Genomic DNA, 27589 nt, shown 5'->3' with positions numbered 1-27589 from the left:
TGGAGACAGATATATTAATGTATGGTTATAGTCAAATTCCAAAAGCAGCTTCGGAGAATTTCTGGGAAGTGATGGTGATGGTGATGTAAGCCTCCTAGTAGGAAGACCTGAGAAGGAAACTTAGAATCCGAATTTTTGCTAAGTTCCAAATATAATATGGGGCCAATTACTGCTTTTCTTCCTTGAATGGGATGAAAAGATTAGGGCCAGTAATTAGCGATTGGACGTAGAAAAGCTGAAGCAGCCAAAGCAATTTGTGGAAGCAAGAATCTCACTGGACATGAGAAGATTTGGAACTCATCTCAAAAGTAACCTGTGAATTCTCAAGTTACTGTCATGTAAACAGGTGATGGTCCAGGAAGAATTTGCTAAGAGCCACTCGCGGGAGTCGTCTCATTATGTGGTGCATGTTAATGAACAAAATTTGAATTAGTATTTATTATTTCAACTGTGTAAATCATGAAATTAATTACAAATTGAATGTGGGTTATGAAAATTTTGATCTAAAATGAAAGCTGAAGTTCTGTTGGTGCATGGAGGGACCAATAAACCAGACTGATTGAAGAAAACGACGACAAAGATATATGCAGTTTAAAAACAAGATACGGCCTCTTCCACATAAACCTTAATGGTAATAAAGGAAAATAACAAAACTAAAGATGTGTACCAAACCAAGAACACAGCCTCAGCCTCAGCCTCTCAAATTTGGAAATTTGGTACAACGACAATCGTCAAGTTGTGTGTGGAATATCTAGCCCTGCAATGAATTCATTCCAGGGCTTCTTTTTTCTCCATGGGGACCAATTAAAGTCAATTTGTTACTGTCCAAGTTGTTTTACAGAAAACTACTAGTGATGAGTAATTATGAACCAAACAATTTATCTTTCTTCATTGGAGAGCAACAGCCCCAGCCCAGCTTCTCTCAGAATTCTGTGATGCGAATAATTCTGGAATTTTAGTGGATTATTTCCTTCCCAGGGTTAATTTCATTATAGACATGGGGTTTTGAGCTTTTTCCGAAGGGAAGGACAGATTTATTGTATTTAGATTTGAGATGATTTGTTTCAAAGATTCATATATTTCCCTTGTAATAAAACAACTTTGGGGAAAAAATTCATGTTTATTGTATGTTTGGTGGATTTTTCTACCACGTGAAAGAAAAGTTACAAATTTTGGTGGGAATGCATTTAATGAAAAGGAAGAACGGGTAGTGAAAATTGAGAGGTAGAATGATACGTTTTCTCTATCCATCAAGTAATTTATACACATCTCTTTATTGGTTTCATATTCCATCTAGAAGACTATCATCTTTCTTTCATTTTTCTTTCATTTCTATTTTCCAATTATTAATATTATAACACGTTATTAACACAATTAATTTATGTATATTTTAATATTAATTATTTTTTAATTATATTGTTATTCTATTTATATATTATAACTATGAATATCATAGTTGTGATATTATCTAGTTTATAAAATATAAACTATAAATATTTTAATTTTTGTTATTCTTTTAAATAATTTTTATTTATAATTGTATCTTATTTGTAATCTAAAATTTATAAAATTATGAATTTAGACATGAAGTTTTAAATATCATGAATCTAAACCTGAAATCCTAACTATAATTTGTAACCCGAAGTTTATAAAATCATAAATTTGGATCTGAAGTCTCGAATATCATTTATAACTTGAAGTTTATAAAAACATGAATCTGAGTCAGAACTCTTAAATATTTATTTTATTATAATAATTGAATCCGATTTGTAACCTGAAGTTTGTAAAATTGTGAGAATATATATTTATAGGTCCGAAATTCCAAGTTTCATCAAAGTATTTATTTTATAGTAACTATATCATATTTTAAACTTGAACTTTGTATAAATTGTGAAAACTATAGACTTGAAGTCCAAAATATAATCAAAATATATATTATAATATTTTGAATACTAATTACAAAACCAGAAGTTTTGTAAATATGAGGTAATTTTTGAATCTGAAGTTTTCAAAAATTAATCTCAATATTTTCCCTACAAAATTGATTATTTTGTAAATATGAGATAATATTTAAACTTGAAATTTCAAAAATTAATTCATATATATTGTTTACAAAACTAAAATTTTAGTAAATATGACAATATTTGAACTTGAAGTTCCTAAAATTAGATGGATAATATTAAATGAGTTTTTAACACAATTCTTCACCTAGAATTTATGAACTTTGAGAAAGTGATTAAATAAAATATCTCTGAAAGACAAATACAAGACTACTATTTTACCGGCATTACATCCTTGAAAAATTGTAAGCCTAACATATGGATATAATAATAGATCTATTAAATTCGTAAAAAAATTTAAAAGATAAATTTAAACATTTGATTTAATAATAATCTCAATAGTACTGTACTTTAATACAATTTTGTTATGTTTAAAATCTTTCTTTGATTAAGATAATGTGAAAGATAAAATATTTTTTACCTTTTATTTTTTTTATAATATGCTTTTATAGTAGCAATATCAGAAAAAAAAATTTGAATTAATATTTTTTCATTAATAAAAAAAAACCATCAAACTCACCCTATAAGTATTGTATTGTTAATTGAAATGAACGTAATTACCAGAAATAATTATCATGGATGTGAATAAGGTCATGGATGAAATAATTTTTGATTTGAAGATGGTTATAATATAAAATAGACTAAGACTGAAACGAAATAAAGAATAATGTCTAAAATTTTTGCAATTAAAATTCATCATATAATAATTGTTTTGGAGTCATGAATATTATTTTCCTTCCTTTTAATATTTTGTGTACATTATGATTAACGTAATTTTTAAATGAAAGGAAATAGACTTTAAAATTAGCATTGACTTCAAAAGTTAATGATAGAAACATATGTTTGATGAATAGTGCAATAACACACAATTCTAAAAAAAAAAAAAAATTTCTCAATTTTAACACTAATTGAAGCTAAAGTAAATACTATATCAAAATCAATAAATCTGATTGAAGGTTTCGGAAGAGCCATAATTTTGTTGAAAAATGGGACCAAATTAAGCATCAATGATGTATTTTATTTAAGAAGATTCAAAAAAATCTACTTAGTTTTAAAGATATAAGAAAAAATGGTTATCACATTGAAACCATGAATGAAAATGGTGTAAAATTTATTTGTATAATTGCTAATACCTACAAAAGAATGCTTATACTAGGAAAATGATCCGCTTTATCATCTAAATTATATTATACAATCATAAAAATAATTAAAAGCTACGCAAGTATTGAACCAGAAGTTTTCTGATCCAAAAGTTTTTACATTTTGACATGATTGTCTAGGTTACTCAGGATCTACAATTGCGTAGAATTATTGAAAATTCATACGGCCATAAACTAAAAAATCACAAGATTTTATTATTCAGTGAAAAATTTTGTCCCGCCTATTCTCAAAGTAAATAAAAATGGGACCCAACCTCATTTGAGAATTTATGTTGTATATAATTCGCCTTCTATTATCAGGTATCTGAAATCTTTAACAAGTGATCCTTTTACTGTACAATTTATAAATTGTCACTTTAATTGAACAATATTCCCACCTTTAGGGGAAAAAAAACTTCTTTTAAAGTTAGACATGAACTTACTTAGTATGTAACTACTATTTCTCATCTAAATCCTGACATATCCCAAAGTGAAACTAAAGTGTAAATGATAGTACATTTACAAATTATTGCTAACTAAATACCTGATATATTTGTAGATATGACAAATGTGACAAGATTACATGTACCAGCTGCCAAAGTACTAGCAATAATTAATGTGACTGCTGAACAGTCCATTTGAGCTGCGACTAATCAATCTACTATACTTCAGAAGCATGGTAGACCTGTTGAATCAAAAGATATTATCCGTCAAAAAATAAAAGTAAATAATCAAACATGTATCAATCATAATGATCATAAAATGAATAAAAAATTCATTTTCTCTAATATTCCTTTAGAAGAGGGTATGATCCTTGAAGATACTCAAACCCCTAAAATAACACAAATCCTTAAGTGGTACAAAATTATGAAGAATGAGAAAATGAAAATACTAAAATATATTTAAATTATGTTTATACACGAGAGATGTGAAACCGTGAAATGGTTAACATTGATGAGATATTCTCATTTGTAATAGATACTGAAACTATGAATTATGATGATTTTGAACCATGTATTGTGGTTGAGTGTAGACAAATACATTATTAGCCTAAATGGGAAGAACCTATCAAGTAAAATTAACTTCTCTAGCAAAATGTAAAATGTTTGGGTTTGTAGTTTCAATATCTCAGGACATACAACCTGTTAGATATAAATGGATATTTGTGAGAAAAATGAGAAAAATAAGATTGCTAGATATAAAGTTAGGTTTGTAGCCTAAGACTTTTTCTAAATGCTAGGTATAGACTTTGATAAAACATATGCACTTGTGATGGATATAATCACATTTAGATATTTAACCAATTTAACAGTTTTTGAAGGATTAGATATACGTTTAATGGACGTAGTTATTGTTTATTTGTATGAAAACTTGAATATTGAAATTTATTTGAAATTCCCTAAAGGATTTAAATTACTTGAAACAAAAGGATCAATTCAAGAGACATGTACTCAATTAAATTATAAAAATTATTATATGAATTAAAACAATCAAGATAAATGTGGTACAATTGCTTTAGTAAATATTTTTAAAAAGAGAGTTATGTGAATAATTCTATATGTCTGTGTGTCTTTATCAAAGGGTCAGAATCGGGATTTGCTATTGTAGTATTTTATATTAATGACATAAATTTTATTAGGACTTTTAAAGAGCTCTAAAAATTACTAAATATCTAAAAAAAAAAAATTGAGATAAAAGATTTGAGAAAAACAAAATATTATCTCGGCCAGTAGATAGAGCATAATTCAAATGAAATACTTATTCATTAATTAGTGTATATTGAAAAATTATTAAAACGTTTTAATATGGATAAAACTTATCCTTTGAACACCTCAATTGTTGTTTGATCTTTTAATCCAAAAAATGACTCATTTCATCTTAAAAAATTAACATGAAAAGAAATTTTAATGTCATTGAAGTCTTATTATATATGGTCCAATGCACTAGATCAATTATATTATTCACAGTCAATTTATTAGCCAAATTTAGTTTTGCACCAAGTTGTTGCCACTAGAACGAAAATTCTAGTTTGGTTAAATATGCAGATACCGGTTATCTTTTTAACCCTCATAAAACCCACTCATAGACGACATATATTTTTACTTATAGGGGTCGTTTGGTTTCAGTTTTTGAAGGTTACCTTGGTAATCTATCTTTTATTTCCTTCTTTGATTTGTTAGTAATAAAATATTACAGTAATCTTCTATTACCAATGTTAACGTGACAGGTAATATAAGTGGTAATCTGATTACTACATTCCCCTTAGGTATTTAAATATTATCAAGGTAATCTTGATTTTATTATAATTATATTATTATTTATTAATTTTTGAGACAAAAATAAATTTATTTTTAATTAATATGAGAAATAATATAAAAAATATTTAAAAATAATTATATTCAAAGGTATTTAAGTAAAATAATTTACTAGTAATATTTTATTACCTTTAACCAAACACAATAATTATTTATATCTATTAAATTTTATCAAACATAGTAATAATTTATACTCAATAATCTTCTAAGTAATATATCTTTAAAGTAATATTTCTATTTTGGTAATAAAACATTACCCAAACCAAACGCCCCCATAATGACACAGCAATATCCTGAGGCTCCACCAATCAGACTTTAGTTGCAATGTCTTCAAATCATTTAGAGATTCTAGCCCTCTATGAAATCAATCAAGAATGTATATGATTACAGTCTGTCATCCATCATATCTGAAATACATGCAATCTTTCTTCTACAACATATACTCTTTCCAAATAATATGAAGACAATGCAACATATATTACCTAAATTAGAGGTGGATGCATTCAAAGAGACATAACTAAACATATCTCATTGAAATTCTTTTACACTCATGAGCTTCAGTAAAACATAAAGATTGTTATCAAACAAATATGATCCAATGAGAATTTTATATATTTGTTCACTAAGATATTATTGACATTAATATTTGAAAAATTAGTGTATAATATCAGGATATGACGGTTCAATAAGCAACAAAATTAATTTCACTACAAAGAGAGTGACCATTCATCAGGTGAAGTAAATTTTTTAAGTTTATCGTATCTTGGATAAAATGTATACTATATTCTTTTTTTCTTCACTAGATTTTATTTCACCAGATTTTTTCAATAAGGTTTTAATGAGATAATTTAAACACGTTTAATCTCATTTTATAAAATATTAAATAATTACATTTTTCTATTTTATTTTTATCCTATTAAATTTTTTTTTTTAACAAAGTTAATATAATCATTTATAAAAGAAGAAAATCCAAATAAAAGTATGGTATATACGGTGGATTTTTCCACCACATGCAGGGAAAGTTAGAAATTTTGGTGGGAATGCATTTAATGAAAAGGAAGAGTGGGCGGTGAAAATTGGGAGGTGGAATGATACATTTTCTCTATTCATCAAAGAATTTATATACATCTTTTGATTTGTTTCGTATTCCGTCTAGAAGAGTATCATCCTTTTTTTTTTTAACAAACCAAATAAAATAATAAAATATAAATTATCAAAATAATTTTTCATCATCCCAACTTAAACACTCCCTTATAGTTATGGATTTAAATATTAGAATGAGAAGCGGTTATACTTTTACCAATCCTAAAAACCCGTAAAAAGCACATGACATAATTATCGAATTCTAAAGTTACTTCTTCGTTCACTAGACAAAACAACAACCTAAAACTACAAAAGTACATCTATTACATAATTATCGAATTCTAAAGTTACTTCTTCGTTCACTAGACAAAACAACAACCTAAAACTACAAAAGTACATCTATTAATTAATCAAAACATATTTTAAAAAGAATAATGTTATGTGTATTTATTTTTTTTATACACATAAATAAATAAATAAAATATATATATGATATGTCATTATGCGATTAAATATTATTTTATCTTTAATTTAAAATCACTCAATTATTTGATTATACATATCAAATATATATTTATTTATGTATTAAAATAAGTATGTATAATTTTATTATTTTAAAAATTGATTGAATTCACGACAATTCTCATATATATGATTTAGTTATTTAATTATGAGTATGATGAGAAAATCATTCAAGTTGATTAAGTACATATTGTCCCCCTTTGGCATCCAATTTTTTTCTTTTTTTAAACAAAAGCTAAGAATCCAAATATAAAATCTATTGAAATAACAATTTGCACCATGCAAAACTTGATTTTCACCTCTTGCATACTAGACTGCAATTTGGTAAATTGATGGATAAACTATTTTCCTCTCATCAAAATTAATAAGATCAATTATCCATCCATTATCCACTTTCGTTAATAAATGTGGTTGTATTAAATAGTAGAAAAGTAATTTTATCCTAAAACCCTTTTGATTTCTTCCTAAAACCCTCCCCTCTTTCAATTTAAACATTCTAGATGAGTTCTTGATCTCCATAGCCACTGTCAATTCACAACAAACTTAGTTTCGAAAATGTTAAGCCTTCAATCTCAATCAGTATCAGCTTAATCTTTCATTTATTGACCTCTACAAAAACATCACACCTTTACTCCATCCTCATCTTTTTTTATGCTTGACGACTCCACAAACAGGGCTGAGCTTCGCTTCTAAGATCAACACAATGAATTTTCCCTTTGTCTTATTATTCATCACCAAGAACCCATTCATTCATGAAAAACTCTTCTTCTACAATCTAAAATCCAACAAATCTCAATTCTTTGTCAAACAAACCCTTAACCAAACCATGATCTCCATATTCGGCTCTTTCATTGTCATCATTGATTGTCTCTCACCATTGAAGTCTTAAAGAAAAATGCATATAGTTTTCAACATTGGTGGTGACAACAATTAACATGTGTGATGTGTATAAGGCTTGTGACGGCAAATGTGGATTGTTGCTATTTAGGAGCCACAAATACCTGAAAACAACATGAATGCTTGTTTGATTTCAAGAAAACATGCAAAGAGTAAATTGTCAAGATTGATCTAATTATTAAGATTGAAAGGTTCAAAAGATCTAAGATATTTACTATTTTTTTTCATGATTGTTGATGAGGATGTATAACAGTAGTGATGATGGTAGTAATAGGAAACTGATAGAAGTCAGAAATAGTGATGTTAGTAACCATAGATAAGAAATTAAAGGATTTGTTTGAAAAAAACTTCTTTACCCTTGCATAAAACAATAGAAGTGAATGAAATAATGAAGAATCTTTTTTTTCATCCACTAACTGGTAATAAGTAAAAATATAAGGGTCAAAGAGAATTTTTCAACCAAGATTTGTTCAAATGACAAATTTTCAGTATCCAAGTTTCATTCACCTGTCTTTCATTCATGTTAATAAATTCTATTATTTAAAAAAGTAAAAAAATCATTTTGCATTGATTGTCTACTTCCTCTCTTTCCTTTAGTTTTTTTCTCTTTCTTCCCTTTTCAACATATATTTGGAAAATAAACTAAATTTTTTAATGGGTTAAGAGTACTATAAAATTTTTCGAAGAGATTTTGGAAGATTTAAAAAGTTTAAATTTTCTAAAATTTTGAAAATTTCAATATATAATTCAATAGTTTAAACGAAAAAAACTGAAACAAAATAAAATATACCAATAATTGACATTTAAATTAAATATTAATGGTAATTTTATTACAAAATAATCATTTTTAAGAAAAAAAGCAAAATTTACCGAATTTAGTTGTTAAAACTTTGAAAAAAAAAATTATTTAAAAAATATGACATTTCAAAATTAAAAAACTTTAAATAAGAGTTGAATTATTATTTTTAAATTAAGAAAAAAAATTAATAAATTTTATTTTTTTAATATTATTAATAAAATAACAATTTTACACTTCACTCTAATAAATTTTTTTAATAATAATTACATTATAGTAAGACATTCGAATTTTTTAAATCTTGAGTATAACTTTTTGATTACATCTAAACTTAGGTGGGAAATAGTCCTTTGGCCCTAAATCATAAACATTCCGCGTGCGTTTGTTGCACCGAGTTCTGACACTTACTGTAGATCTAAAACACGTTCCACAGTGATATGCAGACCCACAAAACAAAATATAAAAGGATGACTACATGCGAGTTGCAAGTATACATTGCAGGGTCGTTTGTGTTTTCTCCTTCGGCCCTTTCATCTCTATCATAAATGGCAAACAAAAATGCAAATCACATCTAAAAGGCTAAATGATACCAAACAAGAATATATAAGTATTCAGGTATTCAGTCGTCTCTAAGGCATTAACACCACAAAGTTTAGCAATTAGGTCACCTTAACTATCAACTCCACCATAACTATCAACTCCGACAACAAAAACACAATGAAAGAAAACAAAATTAGAAACGGGGTGTTAACACCAAATCAGTTTCATCACAGATAGAAGCATCACACACCTAAAACCCAGCTCAAGGCTGGGAAGTATATGTATCCAACCAACCATTCTTCTTCTATTACAATATTGTCATATGGTCCTAAAAACAGAAATAACTAAACAACATTCCAACGGTCTCAAGCAAAAAGGAATTTTAAAAAATAGTAATAGATAATATTCACCCCTGCATCCAGATCTGCCAGTCCGCAAAAAGGTATTTACTGGCTTCATGCCTACAATTCAAGAAAAATACACAAACTCAGAACAGATAAAACCTAAGAACAAAAACCGTATACAATGACAAGGCATGACATGCACAGAGGTCATATTTTATGACATTACAAAAACCCAATGTAGTGAATTTGAGTGACTACAAATGGAGGGCAGGCTTATTTATATACTGCTGGCTCAACATATTTTTAAATTTAGACATGTTACTGGGCAAAGTTTGGTTCCTATAAATTTTGTAGAAAATTTGTAAAAAAGAAGGCTTTCTAACCTTGTTAGCAATGTTGTTTGAGAGCCAATCCAGACCTTCATAAAGACCCTCACCAGAAGTAGCACATGTGCTTTGGATGTACCTGAAAAAATAGAAGCATATTAAAATCCATCTATAATATGATGCTGACTAGATAACAGCAAAAATGCAGCAGGTTTTACCAGTGACGCTGTCTGAGAGAGTGCAGGCCAAGTTTATCAGTAATCTCAGCAGCATTCATTGCATTTGGAAGATCCTGTTTGTTAGCGAATACAAGCAAGACAGCATCTCGCAGCTCATCCTGAAACCAAAGAGCTTAAGATCAAACTCACCATTAAAATGCTTTAAACTGAAAGGGATGCTAGCAAGATTAGAAGGCAGATATATATTGTTGTTGTTGCATAAGAGAGAAGAGAGATGTTCCTTCCGAGTAGCCCATGAGTCTATAAGCCTCTGGAACAAGAAGGAAAATAAACAGGCAGACAATGGCTACAAGAAGCCAATGGCTAGGCAGAAATATATGGTCCTTCCTCTAACATATCATTCAATAATGGACATGTAGAGCGAATCTTTAAAAACATAGAATGTAGCCAGAGAGGCAAAACAGATTTATTGATGATTTTTCTTTGTCTTCATCAATACAAAATCTATTCTACAATTTGTAATTCTACGATTATATTAAAGCTTCAGACTGTTACATCAGTAACAATGATGACAATTTTTATCAGACCATGCTAGAACTGAGCTATGCCAGAATTAAAATAAAAATAGCTGCTAGCATCTGCAGAACATATTGTCATTTAAATGCCATAAAATTTCGTGGATCTGTAACAAAAAAGATCCCATATGATCTTTTCATATAAATAATGTGTTATCATTAGAATGATCACAACTTCCAGCATATTTTCAATGTTACACAATTCAGCTTTTCATCATTATTAATTGATTTTAATAAAACTTCGGTTTTCTTGAATCATTAAACAGTTATAGCAGTAACAGCACAGAACATAAAGTAAGGCCTATAAACATGTTTAAGTCTAATAGTTAAAATAACTAATAAATACCTCATTCAACATCCTATGCAGTTCATCCCTTGCCTCAACAATTCGGTCCCTGTCATTGCTATCCACCACAAAAATGAGACCTTGAGTATTCTGGAAATAGTGCCTCCACAAGGGACGAATCTGTGGGAAGAAAGCATCATTGTTCAACCATTACATGAATAAAAACTCCACTAGCAAATTCTTTATTATAGACTTTACAGACTCGATAGTCCAATTAGTAAACATAAGCCTTACTGATAAGACAGATGCATGGTTATTCAATTGACATATGTGCAATGCCAAAAAATTTTAGAAGTACAAACCTTGTCCTGACCACCGACATCCCACACAGTGAAGCTAATGTTCTTATATTCCACAGTCTCCACATTAAACCCTGCAGATAAGATATATTAGCATGACTCTCATTGCACAATCTACGCACAAAACTAAGAGAAAAAACTTTGAACAGCCAACAGAATAAAAGAAAAAATTGAATCCAGTTTTAATGCACAAACATATATAAGTATCTAAACATTGCTGATTTGATGCAGTATACTTTAGGTTGCCTAAATTTTGGCTGCTAGGAACTCGAAATAATCATCTTCAATGCAGAATCTCTCTAGAGTGTAGAAAATCACAATTCAAAACAAAGTTAGCAGCTCCGAATATAACAGCACCAAATTGTATGAACCAAAACCCAATTCAATAGAATGGGTTTAAAGAAAGGCTTCGAAAGAGATATAATTATGGTCTCTAAACTTCTTTGTACTTATACTACCTCCTTTGGACAAAACTGACATTCAGTATGTAGCAATACCAGAAACATGATCTGAGAATTTAATGAAAATTGCCGACTGAGAATTTCCAAGCAATAAACTAACTGAACCCCGGTGTGATCACCACTCCATCTCCACAAACATACATAACCAAACTCACAAACTAATTCAAGGATAAAAGAACTTACCAATTGTAGGAATTGTAGTCACAATCTCTCCAAGCTTGAGTTTGTACAAGATGGTAGTCTTACCAGCAGCATCAAGACCAACCATAAGGATACGCATCTCTTTCTTGGCAAAAAGCCGGCTGAACAGCTTTGTGAATGTCAGCCCCATTTTCCTGGCTGTGGATTCTTATGATCACCACACTAGCATAAAAAATCAACCGAATAATTTATATTAATGAAACCAGAATCAAACCGTACAATATAATCATTTCGTGTTTCTAGTAGATAACACAAAAGAAAATCGCATAGACTCGTGGCAGCTTTCAAATAAAAAAAATCCATTTCTCATTAAAGACATAATATCAACTGAAAATTATTCCTATGAAGATGATATAAGATCACATAGATCTGGTGGCAAAATAAAAATCACATAATAATATTACAGTGAGATCAACTCGTAATCGGAGAAGTTCAAATATCCAAGCTATAACACGAAGGAAAATACGGCAGATCTAAGCAATTTAATCGCGCGATCATCAAATCGACAAGGAAACCAAACAGTAATTCTAAACTCGATCCATTATCCATATGCCCTATAAGAAACCTAAATCAAATAAAATTTCAAAATTCATAGAATATTTGTATAAACCTCTCGGTTCACCTTAAATCATTAATAATAAAGATAAAACCAAGAACACGCAAACCAAAATCCGAAGCAGAGAAAACAAAACAAAATAATAATTGAGCAAAACGAACGAACCGTTTGATTGAATCTAACAGTTTTGATATTGAAAGAGAGAAGATAAATTGGGATTAAAGCATTTGAAATCCGAGATTTGAATTTACCTTGAGAGAGAGAGGAGAATGAAGCTTAACAACAACGCGAAATGAGGGATGAGAAATGTGGAGCAGGGAGACTTATAAAGGAGACAGCAGGGGTAGCAGATTTGTTTAGAATAACGAAAGTGCCCCTGGCTAAAGTGCAAACGTTTAAGAATGTGACCGCGTATTATATTAATAAAATTATGTATATAATTAATATACATAATTTATAATATATAATTTTATATATAAATAATAATATATTATTATATAATTAAAATTTTAAATTATTTAATTATATAATAATATAATTTTTATATAAAATTATATATATAATACTATAATCTAAATATCATGTGATTAATAAATTTAAGTAAAAGATAAAATAAGAAATTACATGTTATTGTGCAAATCCATAAAAGGAGTTCACGCGGTTTGGGGGAAGCATCGAATTAGAAAATAGAAAATCAATAAGACATCTCATAATTGGCCTACGGACTATTTTCCAGTTAAGTTTTACTCTAACCTTAAAATACATTTATAATAATTTAAAATTTAAAATATTTATTTATGAATTAGTTTTTAATAGAATTTTTAATTAAAAGTTATAACTAAAATCGTTATTTTATTATTAAAACTCTAAAAATTTATATCATTTTTTCTCTTTAATTTAGAAAATTAATATTTTTTCTATACGATTAAATTTTAAAAAATTTATTTTTCCCTCTAATTTATATGTTTCATCTCTAGTGATTTAGAAAATTCAACCACTGATTTTCTTTAATAAAGGATAACTCTTCATCGTTCAAATCAAGACAAAGAATGACACAATAAAGTATTGTCTATTGTTGCGTCTTCTAAATCCAAACGACAAACGTCGTTTTTCATAATGGTGGGTGATTGTCTTTTGTGGTTAGATCTGAAGGATAGATGAAGTGTCAATTGTTGATCATAATGGTGATGGTCAGAAAAAAGAAACAAATCTTAGTTTTTAAAATTTAGAGAGAGATGATATTAATTTTTACGGTTTAAGAATTTAATAATAAAATAACAATTTTACTTTTAGTTATAATTAAAAATTTTAATAAAAATTAATTTATAGAAAGGTGTTTTAAACTATCATAAATATATTTTTGAAATTAAATTAAAACTTGAATGAAAATCAGGCTTTGGCCTCTAACAATAACTTATCATTTTCGTCCGTGGAAGTATCAAATAATAAGAATATATTAATGGAAAAGCGTAAATGGCAGTAGCGCCGACTTCGACTAGGTTCATTCGAGAGAAGCAGCCATGAAGCCTACCTGCAATACATGGGCTCAAATGTTTTCAATTGAATTGGTTTGAAAGTTCATCAGGAGACCAAAAAATAAAATAAAATAAAATAAATAAAGATTTGGATTGAACAAACGTTGAGTTGGGCTTAAGCATAAATCCTATCCAAAATAACTCATAATTGTCTTAAGTCTCATTCACCTCAATGTCATTATTAATTTCCTTCCCAAAGGTTTAGTCAGAGAACAGGCCAAATTCACTTTTGATTTCACATAATCTATGGAAGTAAATTCATCTTCTAGCAGCTACTTAATCACATCATGTCTCATACAAATGTGTCTATTTTTTTTTCCATTGAAACTCTTATTCTTTGCAATGACTACTGTTGCTTGACAATCACAATGCATAGACACTGAATGAGCTGATTTCATGCCCAACGATAAATTTGCTAAAAAGTTTCTCAACCACCAAGCCTCATTATCAACCAACTCAACAGTACCTGCACCATTTGACGGCTCTGAAAATCCAGTTAGGAACAACAGAGCGTTGGAACCTTGGTAAAAGAAAGATATTGTGATGATAGCAATACATGAAAATATGGCAATGGGAAAAAAGAAACATCTGTTTATAATGAATGCATTCGTCAAGCTTCAGTGTATATTTCTAATTTATGCACATCAAACATGTTTGTATGCTCATATTTTACATTTCAGAAAACAATTTTTAAACAAGTAGTACTATACCTTAAACAGAAACAGAAACCACAAGTACAAATATTTAGCAGGTTGTGTTAAAATGGATAAGATACTAATCTGTTTCTTGAATTAGCGCCAGTACTGAGCCCACCGATGAATGGTTTCAACCATTTGAGGGAACAAAGCACTGACACTCTCATTTATCAGATCTTGGAAGAAATGCACACAGGCCTCATCATCCAAATCCAACCGAAACTTCTCTTGAAGCTACAAAACCAACACTAACTCAGTCACATAACAAAATACAAACATGTCTTCAAATTAGAAACATAAAAGTTGGTACCTTAAGAATGCCTTTTTCAGGATCAGAAGCTATGTCAGAAATGTTGGAACCAGCCATAAGATGAAACAGATTTAAGATAAGGTTACTAGATTTCCGCAGGATGTTGTATGCTTCACAACAATAGGATTTGAACCGTGTATAATATTGGCTGCGAGGAAAAGTAAATTATTTATGCACTTCCACTTTAAGTGATTACATAGTCCTGAACATCATGAAAATCACAACATTTGAAAACAAACCTTTCTGCTCCACCCATGGCCTCAACCATTTCTTTACAGAGCTTCATTGGTGGGGGAAATGGTTTGGGATCTCGACCAAGAATATAACCAAAATCAACATGGAAAAGACGTCCATCATCCCTAAGGAGAAGATTGTCTAGATGCCTGCAGACCAAAAGCATATTACTGCCTTCCAGAGTGCATTTCATATGATACAGTGACAATAAAATATCAGTTACTAACTAACAAGGCATAGGCTTGCAACACAAGTATATAAATTACCTGTCTCCAATACCCAGTATGTATGTAATAACAGAATAGCCAGCACAGCTTTTTATAAATGTTTCGAGACACTTTTCCGTAATTCCAAATGGTCCATGTTCATCAGGATGAAACTTTTGTAGATAGCTTATAATGCTTCGATGCTCTGATAGAATCTGAATATGGAAGCAAACAATTTACCATTGCATATTTGTATATGTAATTTAAAAAAAAAAAGATAAAATTATCCTGTATGACTGTGGCAGCCATTGTGAAAATTAAATCACACCAGAAAAACAAATGAATCAAAATATTCCAAAATAAACCAATATGGCATATTATGCTTCTTATGGGTGAGAGAGAAAAGTGAAATATTGAATATGGGTAAACTTAAAAGCGTCTTCAACTAAATGATTTTTAACTCAATCATCCAGGTAAAAAGCATGATTGAAAACAGTATGCATGAACTTCACTTTCCAGTCAAAGAAGCATCATTAAAAGATATAATACCAGAGCTAAAGAACGAGATGGTATAAATTCCAGCATGCCCTCATCTTGTCCAGTTGCAAGCACTTTATATGGAGTTAAGTGGAGATCAAGATTTTCCAACTTAAGCAATCGATCCATGAGTGACACCATTTGGACAACCTAGAATAGCCACGCATCAAAATATGAATAATTTAAAAGGCTTGCCAACTTCCTTGTCTGCCTAAATTACCACTTAGTCCGCTTAGTTTGGATGGGTGAAACAACAGAATGAAGGACAATCAGGAGAGAACAACTGAAATTAAAAAAAAAAACTAAGATTTTGTTCTAAGCAACAGCAGAATTTTAACATTTACCAATTGATCTTGCCGAATATCATCACCCTTCTTAAAAATGATCCTGCAAGTTCCACCATTTTCTGCTCTGAAAGTCAGACGCAAAGGATGCAATGCACTTTTAAATATGGATGACTCTGATGGCACAATCCCAGTAATGAGGACACGTGGAGCTAGTGGTGATCGAATTGGCTGGAAATATAACAGATCAACAAAACAATTAAAAAATTGGTCAAAGTTGACTACATAACTGAATAGATGTGAAACATCATATACACCACAGAAGATCATAAATTGCTCGATGGACAAGAAAATTCATATCAAAGAACTACCTCTTCAAAATAAGTAAGTTCACTAAGAAGACCAGAAAGAAGCTGCCTAAGCTTTTCAATTTTCTTCTGGGTATTGCCTCGTACATTTCCAACATCTCTTGATATAGAACCCAACTGAGCAGTCAATTCTGTCTGGCGAACCAAACTATGCCACAATTTAGATCCATCTTCTCCATTCAGACCAGGTGCCAACTGCTACGAAGAGGATGTAATTATTGAACAGTAAGAAGAAATTCAGTATCATAGAATTTATCATTTAGAAGCAATTTATTTAATTCTTTATCCAAATTGAAGTGGAATCATTTAGATTGCACTGTATTTGAGAAATCAATTCTGTTCACCTAAAGGGATGCATGTTAATTAATATTAATTATATTAGTATAATAATTATTATTATCTAATCAAATCCTAACACTCAAATGATACATTGAAGTTGTACAAATGTATATCAACTTTTGTTATGCTTTAGGACCATACACAGTGGAATTCAATGCAAATGGGTACCCAAGAGGAACACTGTACTTTTAAAAAATCTGATTATTATTACTATTTTTGTGGGGGAGGGAATGGAGGCACTCAAAAAGCAGAGTTTTGGTAAAAAATTGAATTTTCTCATGTAAATTCACAAGATAAATGCATATCATGTATAAAGACAAACACGAGAGAATAACTTATACCTTTGTCATACTTTCTGCCAGGATTTCATGTGTTGAATAAAATCGTTTGGCATGCATAGGATCATGAAATTCAACAAAAACGTACCAGCGAAGAAAGCTAGCCAACTCAATGTTGCTTAATGCTGTAAAAGTTCAAGATTATTCTCAGATGCCACCAAATCAACTTGACGATAACTAAAATGTAGCCCTTAACTATGCACATACTGCATATGTAGTCACAAGTGCACATGCACACACAACATGATTTAAACTTGTAAAGTGCCTACAGCGTTGTACAAGGAATTGAGAAAGGCGAGATTTATCAGAGCGTTCAAATCGAAGTGCTTGAACTAGTTGTAGTAAGTAACACTGGAGCTCTTCATCATCAGCTCTTTCAAGAATACTGACAGCATAAGCACGGACCTGTTAAAGAGGGATTTCAATCCTGAATTATTCTGTCAGTTATAAAATGTGGAATTTTTTTATTTTGTTGACAAATAATTCTAAATTCTGACTGCATTGCATTTATAAGTCTGAACTCAATACTAGAAAGTAGTAGGTTTATAAGGTAACAAAGCAATTTAAACTATGAAGGTTTTCTAGTATATTCCAGCAAAACCAAATCCATTGAGTCCATGAAGCTTCCAGGTCAAAAATACAGAAATATAGTTTTGTAGTAGCAATTCCCACAAAGTAAACAGTATAGAGGAACTTTGAACACTTTTTAATAAAGAAGGCTGCATAAATAATATAGATTTCTAGGGTTAAAAAAAAAAAAAGATTCTCAAAGAAATTCACATACCTCTTCACTTTCAAAAACAGGTGACAGAAGCTCCAGTGCATCACAGACGTCAATCATTTCCCACTTACCCATCAGTTCCAATGCCTGCTTCGCTTCCTGCAGTTTCATCAGCATTACTATCTTCAGGAAAGCCCAATATTAATCCACTATATTAAGCACAAATAGAGTAAGGTGAGCTAATGCAACCTAAAATGACACCATATCATAAAAAAATAATAAATTACTCAAATTCTTTTTAAATTTAGAAAATTATATATTCATGAATTATCATAACACATTTAAATATGGGAATTTGGGAATTTGGAAAGAGAAATAAGGAAGCAAGATAGGAGCAATGTTCCAATGAAGAGGCTAATGCATTAATAGTTAAAAAAGAAGCTAAAAATGCTGACCTGAACATCACTCCATTCAACACTTCGGAGAAACTTTGTTAGAGCCCTCTTCTCAGACATTAACGAAAAACGGAATTTCCAAAGAAGCTGTTTCTCATCTCCGCTCAAAGTCCTTGTAGGTGGGTATTTTAGAATTCGTTGTATTGACCTACAATCAAGAATTAGGAAAAATGGCATGCTTCTCGATCCAAAAGAACCAATCAATAAAAGAAGCATCATGAAAGCATTGCTAAAATATGTAACACAAATAAAGTATCATAAATAAACCACTTAAATAATAAGCAGTCAAGACCACAAGGACCAAAAGTTATGCCATTAAAAGAAAGCTAAATCTACTTGGAAGAAGACATGAGACTATTTGGTGGATCTCTTATATATTTCCAGTGCAGAAGGGTAAATCCTCTTAATTTGCACTTTTTATTAATTACTTAATATATAAAAATGAGAACATTCTGGTATCGATCAAGTAAGCTTTATGCAAATTCAGCATTCAACACAGAAGCTCCAAGTTTATGAAGCATGCCAAAAGAAGTCTAATTTTATATGCAAGTGAAATGCATCACCTAGATGAAGGGAGATATTATGGAAGAAAAACATAATATAAACTGCAAACCTCTCTCATTAAAGCTAGAAGGAAAAAATTTTATATCTGATAAGAGGAATTCAGGCTTACTTGCGTTCAGTAGAACTTGGTTTAAGGTCCCTGTCAATGATACCACGGGTTAAACTCCGAGCCAGCTTAAGTTGCTTGTGCTCAGAGGGATTCATTCTTCCCACTTCAGGGTCCCAGACTGTAACAAGTTCATTGGTTGAAGTCACAGTAGGAGGCAGTAAGAAATTTGCTCCTGATTCCTACATACCAAACAATAAGAAGTACCACCACATTCACTATTTAGGTCAACGTGAAACAATAAATTTCAAACAGCCTAACATGTGCATAAGAAAAGATACTGGTTTATATGATAAAGGACATAATAGGCATCCAACATAATGAGCCCAGGACAAATTGAAAAGAAAGAAATGAATTTCGACCCAATATCAAATTTTGGCTTTAGGATTTTTTAAAGCTGGTACAATCACTCTAGATACTAGAGCTGAATAAAACTTCAAGGAATCTAGGATACACCAGGTAATCCTAAAACAGTATCATATCATTAATAAAGACAAGTGTCAGGTAGCATTTCTTTGACATATTTTATAACAAAACAGGCTTACACATCAAATCATACTGGAGAAAGGGATTGATTTAATAAACTTCAGGTCCAGAAAATAATAGTGATCCTCAGAAAACAAAAACCGCAGTCAAGTCAAGGATTTTCAATGGCAATCAGCCCAAACTACATGCTTTTGATTAATTGCCATAGCTAATTCATCAAGCAGACATATGGGATTTAGGAAATGAAAAGCAACTAAAAGTAGAAGAAAAGAAGAAAAGGAGAGCAAGAAAGAGAAAATAAAATCTATACTGATGTTTTTCAGAAGATCATTTAGGCATTCAAACAAATTGAACAAAAATATAAACCAACAACGAACAAATGATTGGAGTGGAACTACCTGAAAAACAACTCGGTGTTCCAAACTACAGAAATCAATAATCAAGTATAAATAAGAATTTCCATTTCTACAGCTTTCACGCTCCTTGATTCCGTCCATAGCTTTAAATGTGAGACGGTCCAGCCAATCAATATGCTGAATCTGCATCCGTTCATATTTATTTACAAGCTTTTCCAAGCGCTCCAACTCTCCACGCTCATTCCTAGGGACCTATGGAATGATAAAATACAGTATAGTAGCAAGATTAGCTATGCCATACAAATAACACACTGAAACTTTTACATATTAGTTCCATAATTTTTATAAATAGATGATCAGGAACCTTTCCAGGAGTTGTTGTTGGCAATGATCCATCAGCCTCTTTTCCTAGCCAAAGCCTAAGCTTTTGCTTTCCTGTTTTGAGTTGATTTTTGCTGTTGAAGAAAAGTATGGTAGCCCCACCAACCAATCCCTCATCTTTCTCACATGAAACATCCCAAACCTGCATTTCCAAGGAGATAAATGAAATATCAGCTCCTAGAGATGTGAAAAATGTCCCACCACATCCAACAAGCCAGAGTCTAACAAAATGAGCTCTCCAAATCCATAAATTACTCTTTCAATTAAAATCAATTGATAAGAGAGAAACAAAAATTGCTAACTCACTGTTAAAGCAAGTTGGGAGTGTTCAGTTAAATCCCGATATTTAGTACTCAGTGTGATAAGTTCATTCCAGCAATATGATGGGCCCATAGATTCCAGCCTGTCATAAAGAGGAAAAATTAATGTATCACTAGTATGGAAAATAAAAAACATGATGAATAAGGAAAAATGGAAATACGTATACAAATATGACACGCGAGATTATATCCAAATGAGTTTTGATTCGGGATCATGCAGGATACAATAGACCATACAACAGGAAATTCTTCAAAAACTTGAATACAAGCAAACAATTGAAAAACCTCGTTCTTGTTGGAAGGCCAAAGGGAGCACCATCAACGTACAATCCACACTCAACATACAACTCTGGTTTCCTCTCGTCTGTAGAGGAATCAATTCCTGAAGAATTGTTCAGAATAAACAAATTAACAACCAATTGGGAAAATTCGCAACAAGTATAGGAAACAAAAACTCATGAAATCAAGAATCAAAATTCAAATTTAGTGAAACACATGGACAGATACCTGAATTGGAAGAGTTGATAGAAGGGAGAGTTCCCTCTAATCTCTCGACGCGAAATGTAACAGGAAGATTGATGTCGCACGACAAGAAGAATCGGAACTCGTTACTACCCATGGCTTATCGCTCTTCAGTTTACCAGCACTTAAATTTCATAATTTAATTTAGGGTTTCAGAAAAACTGAGATGTTCGATTTGCTGAGCTTTCGGAGTGAGGCTTCAGACAAGTTGGCGTGGAAGACACAAACTGAAATCAACTGCTTCAGCTCCCAGGAAAGCAGGTTAATCGCGATTTATATAGTAGTGCCACGTTGTCTCATTCTGAACAATTCTTCAGGAATTGATTCCTCTACAGACGAGATTTATAAGATAGCGGGCGATAACTTCCCTTAGATAACCAATAAAAAGCTGTACTAGTGCCACGTTAATGTACAAGGGGGAAAACCCTGAAGTAATTAGTGGAGTCGTATGACTTTCATATTAATTTTTGGATTAAATTGAAAGTATCCAAAATCCACTATATAAATTCACATTGGTTTCCATTATATAAGAATTTAGAGTAAAATTTTCATGCTTAAGTGCATCGAAAACAGGCGATTTTCTATTATTTTTGTGTACTTAAAAGTGTAAACATACTATTTAAGTAAACCTCAAAGAGAAAAATGTCTCTAAGATGAAATTTGAGTTAATAAAATCGATAAAATATTAAAAATTTTAAAATATAATTTTGAGTTTGAATTTTTATCACATTTATAATATATTAACTTGATATAATATTGTAGATCTTATTAGTGTACTATAGGTTATTCGACTAACATATATTAGCGGTTATTAAAAAAAAAGACATTAACTCTTTAATAGAAGGAAATGTAAGTTAAGATTAAGGAAGTTAACTCATTCATAAATTTTTTTGTCTTTGATAAAACAATAAAACTATGTGTACTTTATTTTGAGTATATAATCAGGTAATATGGGTAATTTTAAATTAAAAAAAAAATAATATTCAATCACATGATGATTTATTATTTAAATATCTAATTACATATATTATATTTCAAGTAGCATATCTATTCAAAGACCAAATGTGGAGGGAATCCTGGGAATATTGTATGTTGACGGTCTGTGTTTATGTAGTGCAGGTTGATTCAATCTTCATACACCATGTAAAGGATATATGGTATATGAAAAAAAAACACAAATCCTGTAGACTAATACTGTCTAGATATACACTCTTTGCCTAACCCATACACCATGGTATATTACTATAGCCTAAGCTCAGCAGACATCAGGATCTGACTGAGGTCGGTTTTTCAACGGCTTGCCGATCTGTAAACAGGCGATTGGGGGGACGGTAGGAGTGGTTATTTCTCCAAACGTCTGCCAGCAGAAGGGATCATACATGTGGTACTTTTCTTGTTGCGGTTTTAGCTCTATGAAAGATAGAGTTACATCAATACACGGTAGGCTGTCACTGCAGGCAAAATGAACAGGTTTCACCGTGTATGTCCCTCTAATTCTTTCATAGGTAATTCCTGATAGAGAGACAGCAGAAGTTTGGTTCTTGCATATACTTTTGTCACAGTAAAATTGATCGATTACAATCGGAAGTTGGACCTCAGAGACTTGAATGTCTGAGAAAAGTATCCCCTGCACAGAGCCTGATCCACCCTGCAGATGTGAAATTGGAAGTTGGACCTCTTAAAATTTTGTAAGAATGAAGATTGGTTACAAATATTTAGAGCATCAGTTAAAAACTTCGGAAATCATTCTGGAATCTGGATTAGGTTTAGCAGAAGTATATTTGTTAAAGTTTTCTTACTTTTGAACTCTTAATCCAGTGCATAATACATTACTCTGAGCTGGTTTAATCACCTGTTAGACAAGTCCTAACCCTATTTTGATCCAAAAATCAGTCTGTGCTTCAGTTGCATTTTTTTTAATATTCAGAGTTCCTTATAAGCTTTCCATTAAGGATTTGATTTATGCAATTCTTACAAGTTACAACTACAAGAATTTTCTTATAGAACATGGGATTGTAAGTGGTGTCAATACCTGCCACGTCTTGATTCTGACACCAGTCATTGTGTTGTGCATGATGACATCTCGGACGGTGATGTTAGAGACACAGGCTTTGCTGTTATCTTTTCCAAGACTTCCAATGCTGATTCCATGTCCTGGACCACAATTCACATTGTGTATATACACATTCGAGCATCCGGTTTGGACCGAAACACAGTCATCTCCTGCAAAAACAATAACATTTTACAAGCTTATTAGCATACAGGCAACATCATACTACTAACTGGCTCTAGTTTACTTTAAAGCTGATTTCTCAATCCTGGGTTTCCAATTTTATAAAAGCTTCATTCAGTATTGTAAATATTACAATACATATGGTCCAGTTCTGTGTTCAATTCTATGTTATTTGCTCTCTAATTAGGCTTTCATTTAAGCAGAACTGGACAAGACCAAAAGATTGAAACAGAAGATCATGTTGCAGATGACGACAAAAGCAAATTTGGAGAGAAGACAACAATATGGTGCTCAAAAGCTTATCTTAAATTGTTCATTCCCTATGAATCTACGACAGTCATGTTATATATGACAGGCATCCAATAACCAGAGCTGAATTTTATTTATTCAAACTGAATTTTGTAGGTTGCATTTTGCCATGTGTAAAATTACCAGTGGTCTTGCATTTCAAGGATTACAAACTAAGTGCCACAAACTGCAAAGATCTTATCCTGTAGAAAGCAAATTAAAATCAATTTTGACTTGGCAAGTCTTACTTTAGTTTGTAAAGATTGAAGCAAAACCTGCAGCCCACAAGCAAAAATATTCAATTTGTGTAATTAGTTACCACAAGCAAGATTGCTGCTATGAATGAGCACATCTTTGGAGTTCTGGAGGTGGATTCCATCGGTGTTGGGGCTGTCACCAGGAGAAGAAATGCTAACATCATGCACCACAACTCCCATGCAGAAATCAAATTTGAGGTGGCATTGTGGGCTGTTCTGAATCGTAATGCCACTCACAGTGGCATTGAAACTCCCGTAGAACCTCAGTGCCTGTTGCAGAACAAAACCCAACAACAAATCATGTTCAGTAACTTCATAGCAACAAATTCAATCAGAATTTCATTGAGTTACTAAGTGGTCCTTACAGTTGGCTTTATGCTTGGCATTTTCCCGTACAGTTCACTCTTTATCTGCCACACAAGTTCAAGAGAGACAATGTTAGTGGCTGAACAAATTACATATCAAATTTTAAAAATTAAACTGATGGCCGGAATTAACTGTTACCGGCATCGGGGGCCTCTCTTGTACAGTACTGTTTAATGGGATTATGAGTTTCGTTTCATCATCGATTGGGTCATCATAAGGGGAATTTTGCCACCAAACAGAGCCTCTCCCATCAATAATTCCCTTTCCCTGAATTGTAATTCCTTTCAGCTTTGAAAATTCAATCCACCATAGTAGACCTTTTCCCCAATATTTGATGCTTGTTGGAGCAATGATCGTCCCATCAAGCTAACCCAAATTAACAAAACATATCAACAATTAACACAGCAGAAATGCAGATTTGGTTAGTAATAAATTCCTGGAGAAAATTCTGATAATAACCTGAAACAAAATGTTGGGCTGACAGTAGGGACCGGAGAATGAAATAGGTCCAACAAGGAACACAAATTGTGCAGGAACACTAACTGTTGATGCTTCAACTTTACACGCAGCGGCCCAAGCAGCTTCAAACGCCTGCATCACATCACGTGAAAAATAATTAAAAAAAAAAGAAATTATTTTCATGGAATTGCAGTTGGTGCTGTAAAACTGTATTCAATTACGGTAGGTATTGTGTTGCGACCAAACTGCCTTAACGACAGTCAAGTTTTTTAAAAGGGACCACCTGCTTGGTAGTTTATTGTTGTGTTCTATCTTTGTACTTTATCCCTGTAGCTGTACCTCTCTACCTTTTCTCTAATGCCAAGGCAGAGGCAGATTTGTTGACCATAATATATTTGAACTGCTTTAAAATTTAACAACAAAGAATCAATAGAAAATGCTGTTTCATGCATGCAAATTTATTACTTATTTACCTTGGTGTCATCAGTAATTCCATCACCCTTAGCGCCAAAATCGATCACGTCAAAGACTTGAGAATGGCTGCCCTCGTCGCCTTTCTCTGGCGGATTTGGCTGCGGATTATCTTGTCCTGGCTTAGTAACTGCGGGGGGAGAAGGTACGGGAGATTTATGAGACGGCGGATTTGGTTTTGGTTTGTATTTATGATTACTATGGGGAGTATGATGAGTAGTGCTTCCTTTCTTTTTGGACAAAGAAGCTGACATGCCTCTACTATTCCTCCAATGCTTGCCTCTTCTGGCGTTGCAGCTCTCAAAACTCGAACACCATAAAAGAATAACAATGAGGATCATAAATGTGAGGCCTCTGAAACGAAGTCCTTTCATGTTTAATGTAGTGAACTAGAAAGAGAGAAAAAACAGAGGGAAAGAGAGAGAGGTTCGCTTTTATTTTCCTGGCGAAAATAAGTTAATGAGTGTGGTTTATATAGGCAGAGGCCATAAGAATAAACAGTTATGATCAGAATTTGCCTTTGATAATCCGTTGCGTTTAAGTTTCATTCACATTCCTTTATGTGAATTCTAGTTGGGAATAATTTAGTTCTGATGAACAGCGATCACAGGGCTCATTCTTTTTCCATATGTCAAATGTTGCTGCATGTGAAGCCTTCCCTTCATTATTTAACAAGAAAATTAACCGGGAATTACAGTTACTATGGTTGTTATGTCGTCGTTTGCTTTGTGGAGATTTCTCTGAGCTTCTTCTCTTCTCTGGTTTCAACCGGTTCAATATTTTAAAATAAAATCAGTAAATAATGTAAAAGCCAAAATGGCACACGTGAGTAGGTCTATATGGTGTCAATATTGGCTCTGATTATAACAGCTCTTTGTGATCACATGCAAACGTTCACGGGCTCCAGTTTTGTTCTTTGTCTTCATAACCCTCCAAGAATCACAAACTATGGCTACGAATTCCAATGGACTTCTCTTCTTAGATAAACTTTCCCCAATTTTCCAATCACCCAATGAAGGACTCTTGTTCAAGCCTACACAGCAAGAGAATAACAGATGGTGATCGATGGTCCCTTTTCAGTTTCATTTTCAGGATTAATTATATGTATAGCTTTTCCCCTACTTTTTTGTGATATTCACATAAATTTTCATTATAAATTAGAAATCTCTCTCTTCTTATTAGACAAAAATATGCATTTTCAGTCACATTTATATAAATAAATTAAATAAAAAATAAAAGCTCAAAACTTATACAACTGTAGAGTCATGCATGTATATTTATGTTGTCAGAAACTGCTGAAAAACCTCTAGACGCCCATGGTTTTCTATCTGCAGAAATTATTGAAGCTGGCTAATAGAAGAAGTACAAGTAGCGCACAACTGAGATGTAAATATATTTAACAAAAGTTAACCTGTAAAAGAAATTGCAATGAAGAAGGTATTACTTAAAGCTGACAATAAGATTACATAATCTGAGTTTTTCAGACATACAAAAGGCCAAAGAGCAGTTGCCCACCCAAGGTTTAATGAAACGACATTTCCACTTATTAACTTTTAAAAATCTAAATATCCATCTATTTACTATTATAAATAGGGGTAAAATTATCATTTTATAAAAGATAAAAGATAATTTATTTTCCCCTAAGTTTATTAATCTGATTTCCTCCCATGAAGTTTGAAAAATCATCTTTTTCTCCTAGGGTTTTGAAATTATCACCAAAGACGACGGAGTTCACCATCTCCGATCACGTTCTCTCTCCCTTTCAACTTCTTTGTTCCTCTTGATCTAAAACCCTAAATCTTGGTTAGAGATCATTGACATCAGATGTTGCTTCCAAACGATCCATTGCAAAAGGATCTTTGACGATGTCACTTCCAATTGTTATTTTCCTAGCCTTTTCATGATTGCGTCTTTGTCATGGAGACTAGAGAGTGTCGATAGACGGAAAATCGGTCGGAGAATGTCGTCGAGAGGGAATGAAAGCCTAGGGGTGAAATAGCAATTTTTCAAACATTGAGTGAGGGAAAAACGTGATAGTATTTTATTCTTTTAATATTTTTAGTTAAATGACAATTTTATCCTTATTCATAACAGTAAATAGGTGGGTATTTAGGTTTTT

General features: G+C 31.6%; 3 protein-coding genes across 4 annotated transcripts; all 3 read right to left on the bottom strand.

Moving 5' to 3' along the window:
* Positions 1-9530: 9530 nt before the first annotated feature.
* Positions 9531-13035, bottom strand: LOC123217203 (ADP-ribosylation factor 2). Its single transcript, XM_044638027.1, has 7 exons — positions 12891-13035; positions 12066-12245; positions 11425-11495; positions 11123-11242; positions 10241-10359; positions 10080-10161; positions 9531-9813 (listed from the first exon to the last, which is right to left on the bottom strand). Exons 2-7 carry the CDS (start codon positions 12211-12213, stop codon positions 9808-9810), a joined length of 546 nt encoding a protein of 181 aa, XP_044493962.1. The 5' UTR covers positions 12214-12245; positions 12891-13035; the 3' UTR covers positions 9531-9807.
* A 1710-nt stretch (positions 13036-14745) lies between these two features.
* Positions 14746-21775, bottom strand: LOC123217039 (phosphatidylinositol 3-kinase, root isoform). 2 transcript variants are annotated; one of them, XM_044637776.1, is made up of 17 exons: positions 21382-21775; positions 21160-21256; positions 20861-20957; positions 20538-20696; positions 20216-20425; positions 19335-19513; positions 18662-18809; positions 18270-18365; positions 17755-17890; positions 17489-17610; positions 16812-17006; positions 16501-16671; positions 16169-16306; positions 15680-15834; positions 15419-15562; positions 15180-15327; positions 14746-15103 (listed from the first exon to the last, which is right to left on the bottom strand). In XM_044637776.1, exons 1-17 carry the CDS (start codon positions 21491-21493, stop codon positions 14966-14968), a joined length of 2445 nt encoding a protein of 814 aa, XP_044493711.1. In that variant the 5' UTR covers positions 21494-21775; the 3' UTR covers positions 14746-14965. The 2 variants fall into 2 exon arrangements, with proteins under 2 accessions (XP_044493711.1, XP_044493712.1); XM_044637777.1 differs by having other exon boundaries at positions 16812-17003.
* Positions 21776-22373: 598 nt separating this feature from the next.
* Positions 22374-26111, bottom strand: LOC123215889 (polygalacturonase At1g48100-like). Its single transcript, XM_044636169.1, has 7 exons — positions 25473-26111; positions 25000-25131; positions 24679-24906; positions 24540-24584; positions 24237-24444; positions 23429-23619; positions 22374-23044 (listed from the first exon to the last, which is right to left on the bottom strand). Exons 1-7 carry the CDS (start codon positions 25842-25844, stop codon positions 22652-22654), a joined length of 1569 nt encoding a protein of 522 aa, XP_044492104.1. The 5' UTR covers positions 25845-26111; the 3' UTR covers positions 22374-22651.
* Positions 26112-27589: the final 1478 nt, after the last annotated feature.

Source organism: Mangifera indica, chromosome 5, assembly GCF_011075055.1.
Source record: "Mangifera indica cultivar Alphonso chromosome 5, CATAS_Mindica_2.1, whole genome shotgun sequence".
In the NCBI taxonomy this organism is placed as follows: Eukaryota; Viridiplantae; Streptophyta; class Magnoliopsida; order Sapindales; family Anacardiaceae; genus Mangifera; species Mangifera indica.
Note: the sequence above shows the minus strand (reverse complement) of the source record. Positions and strands in the feature narration are given on the sequence as shown.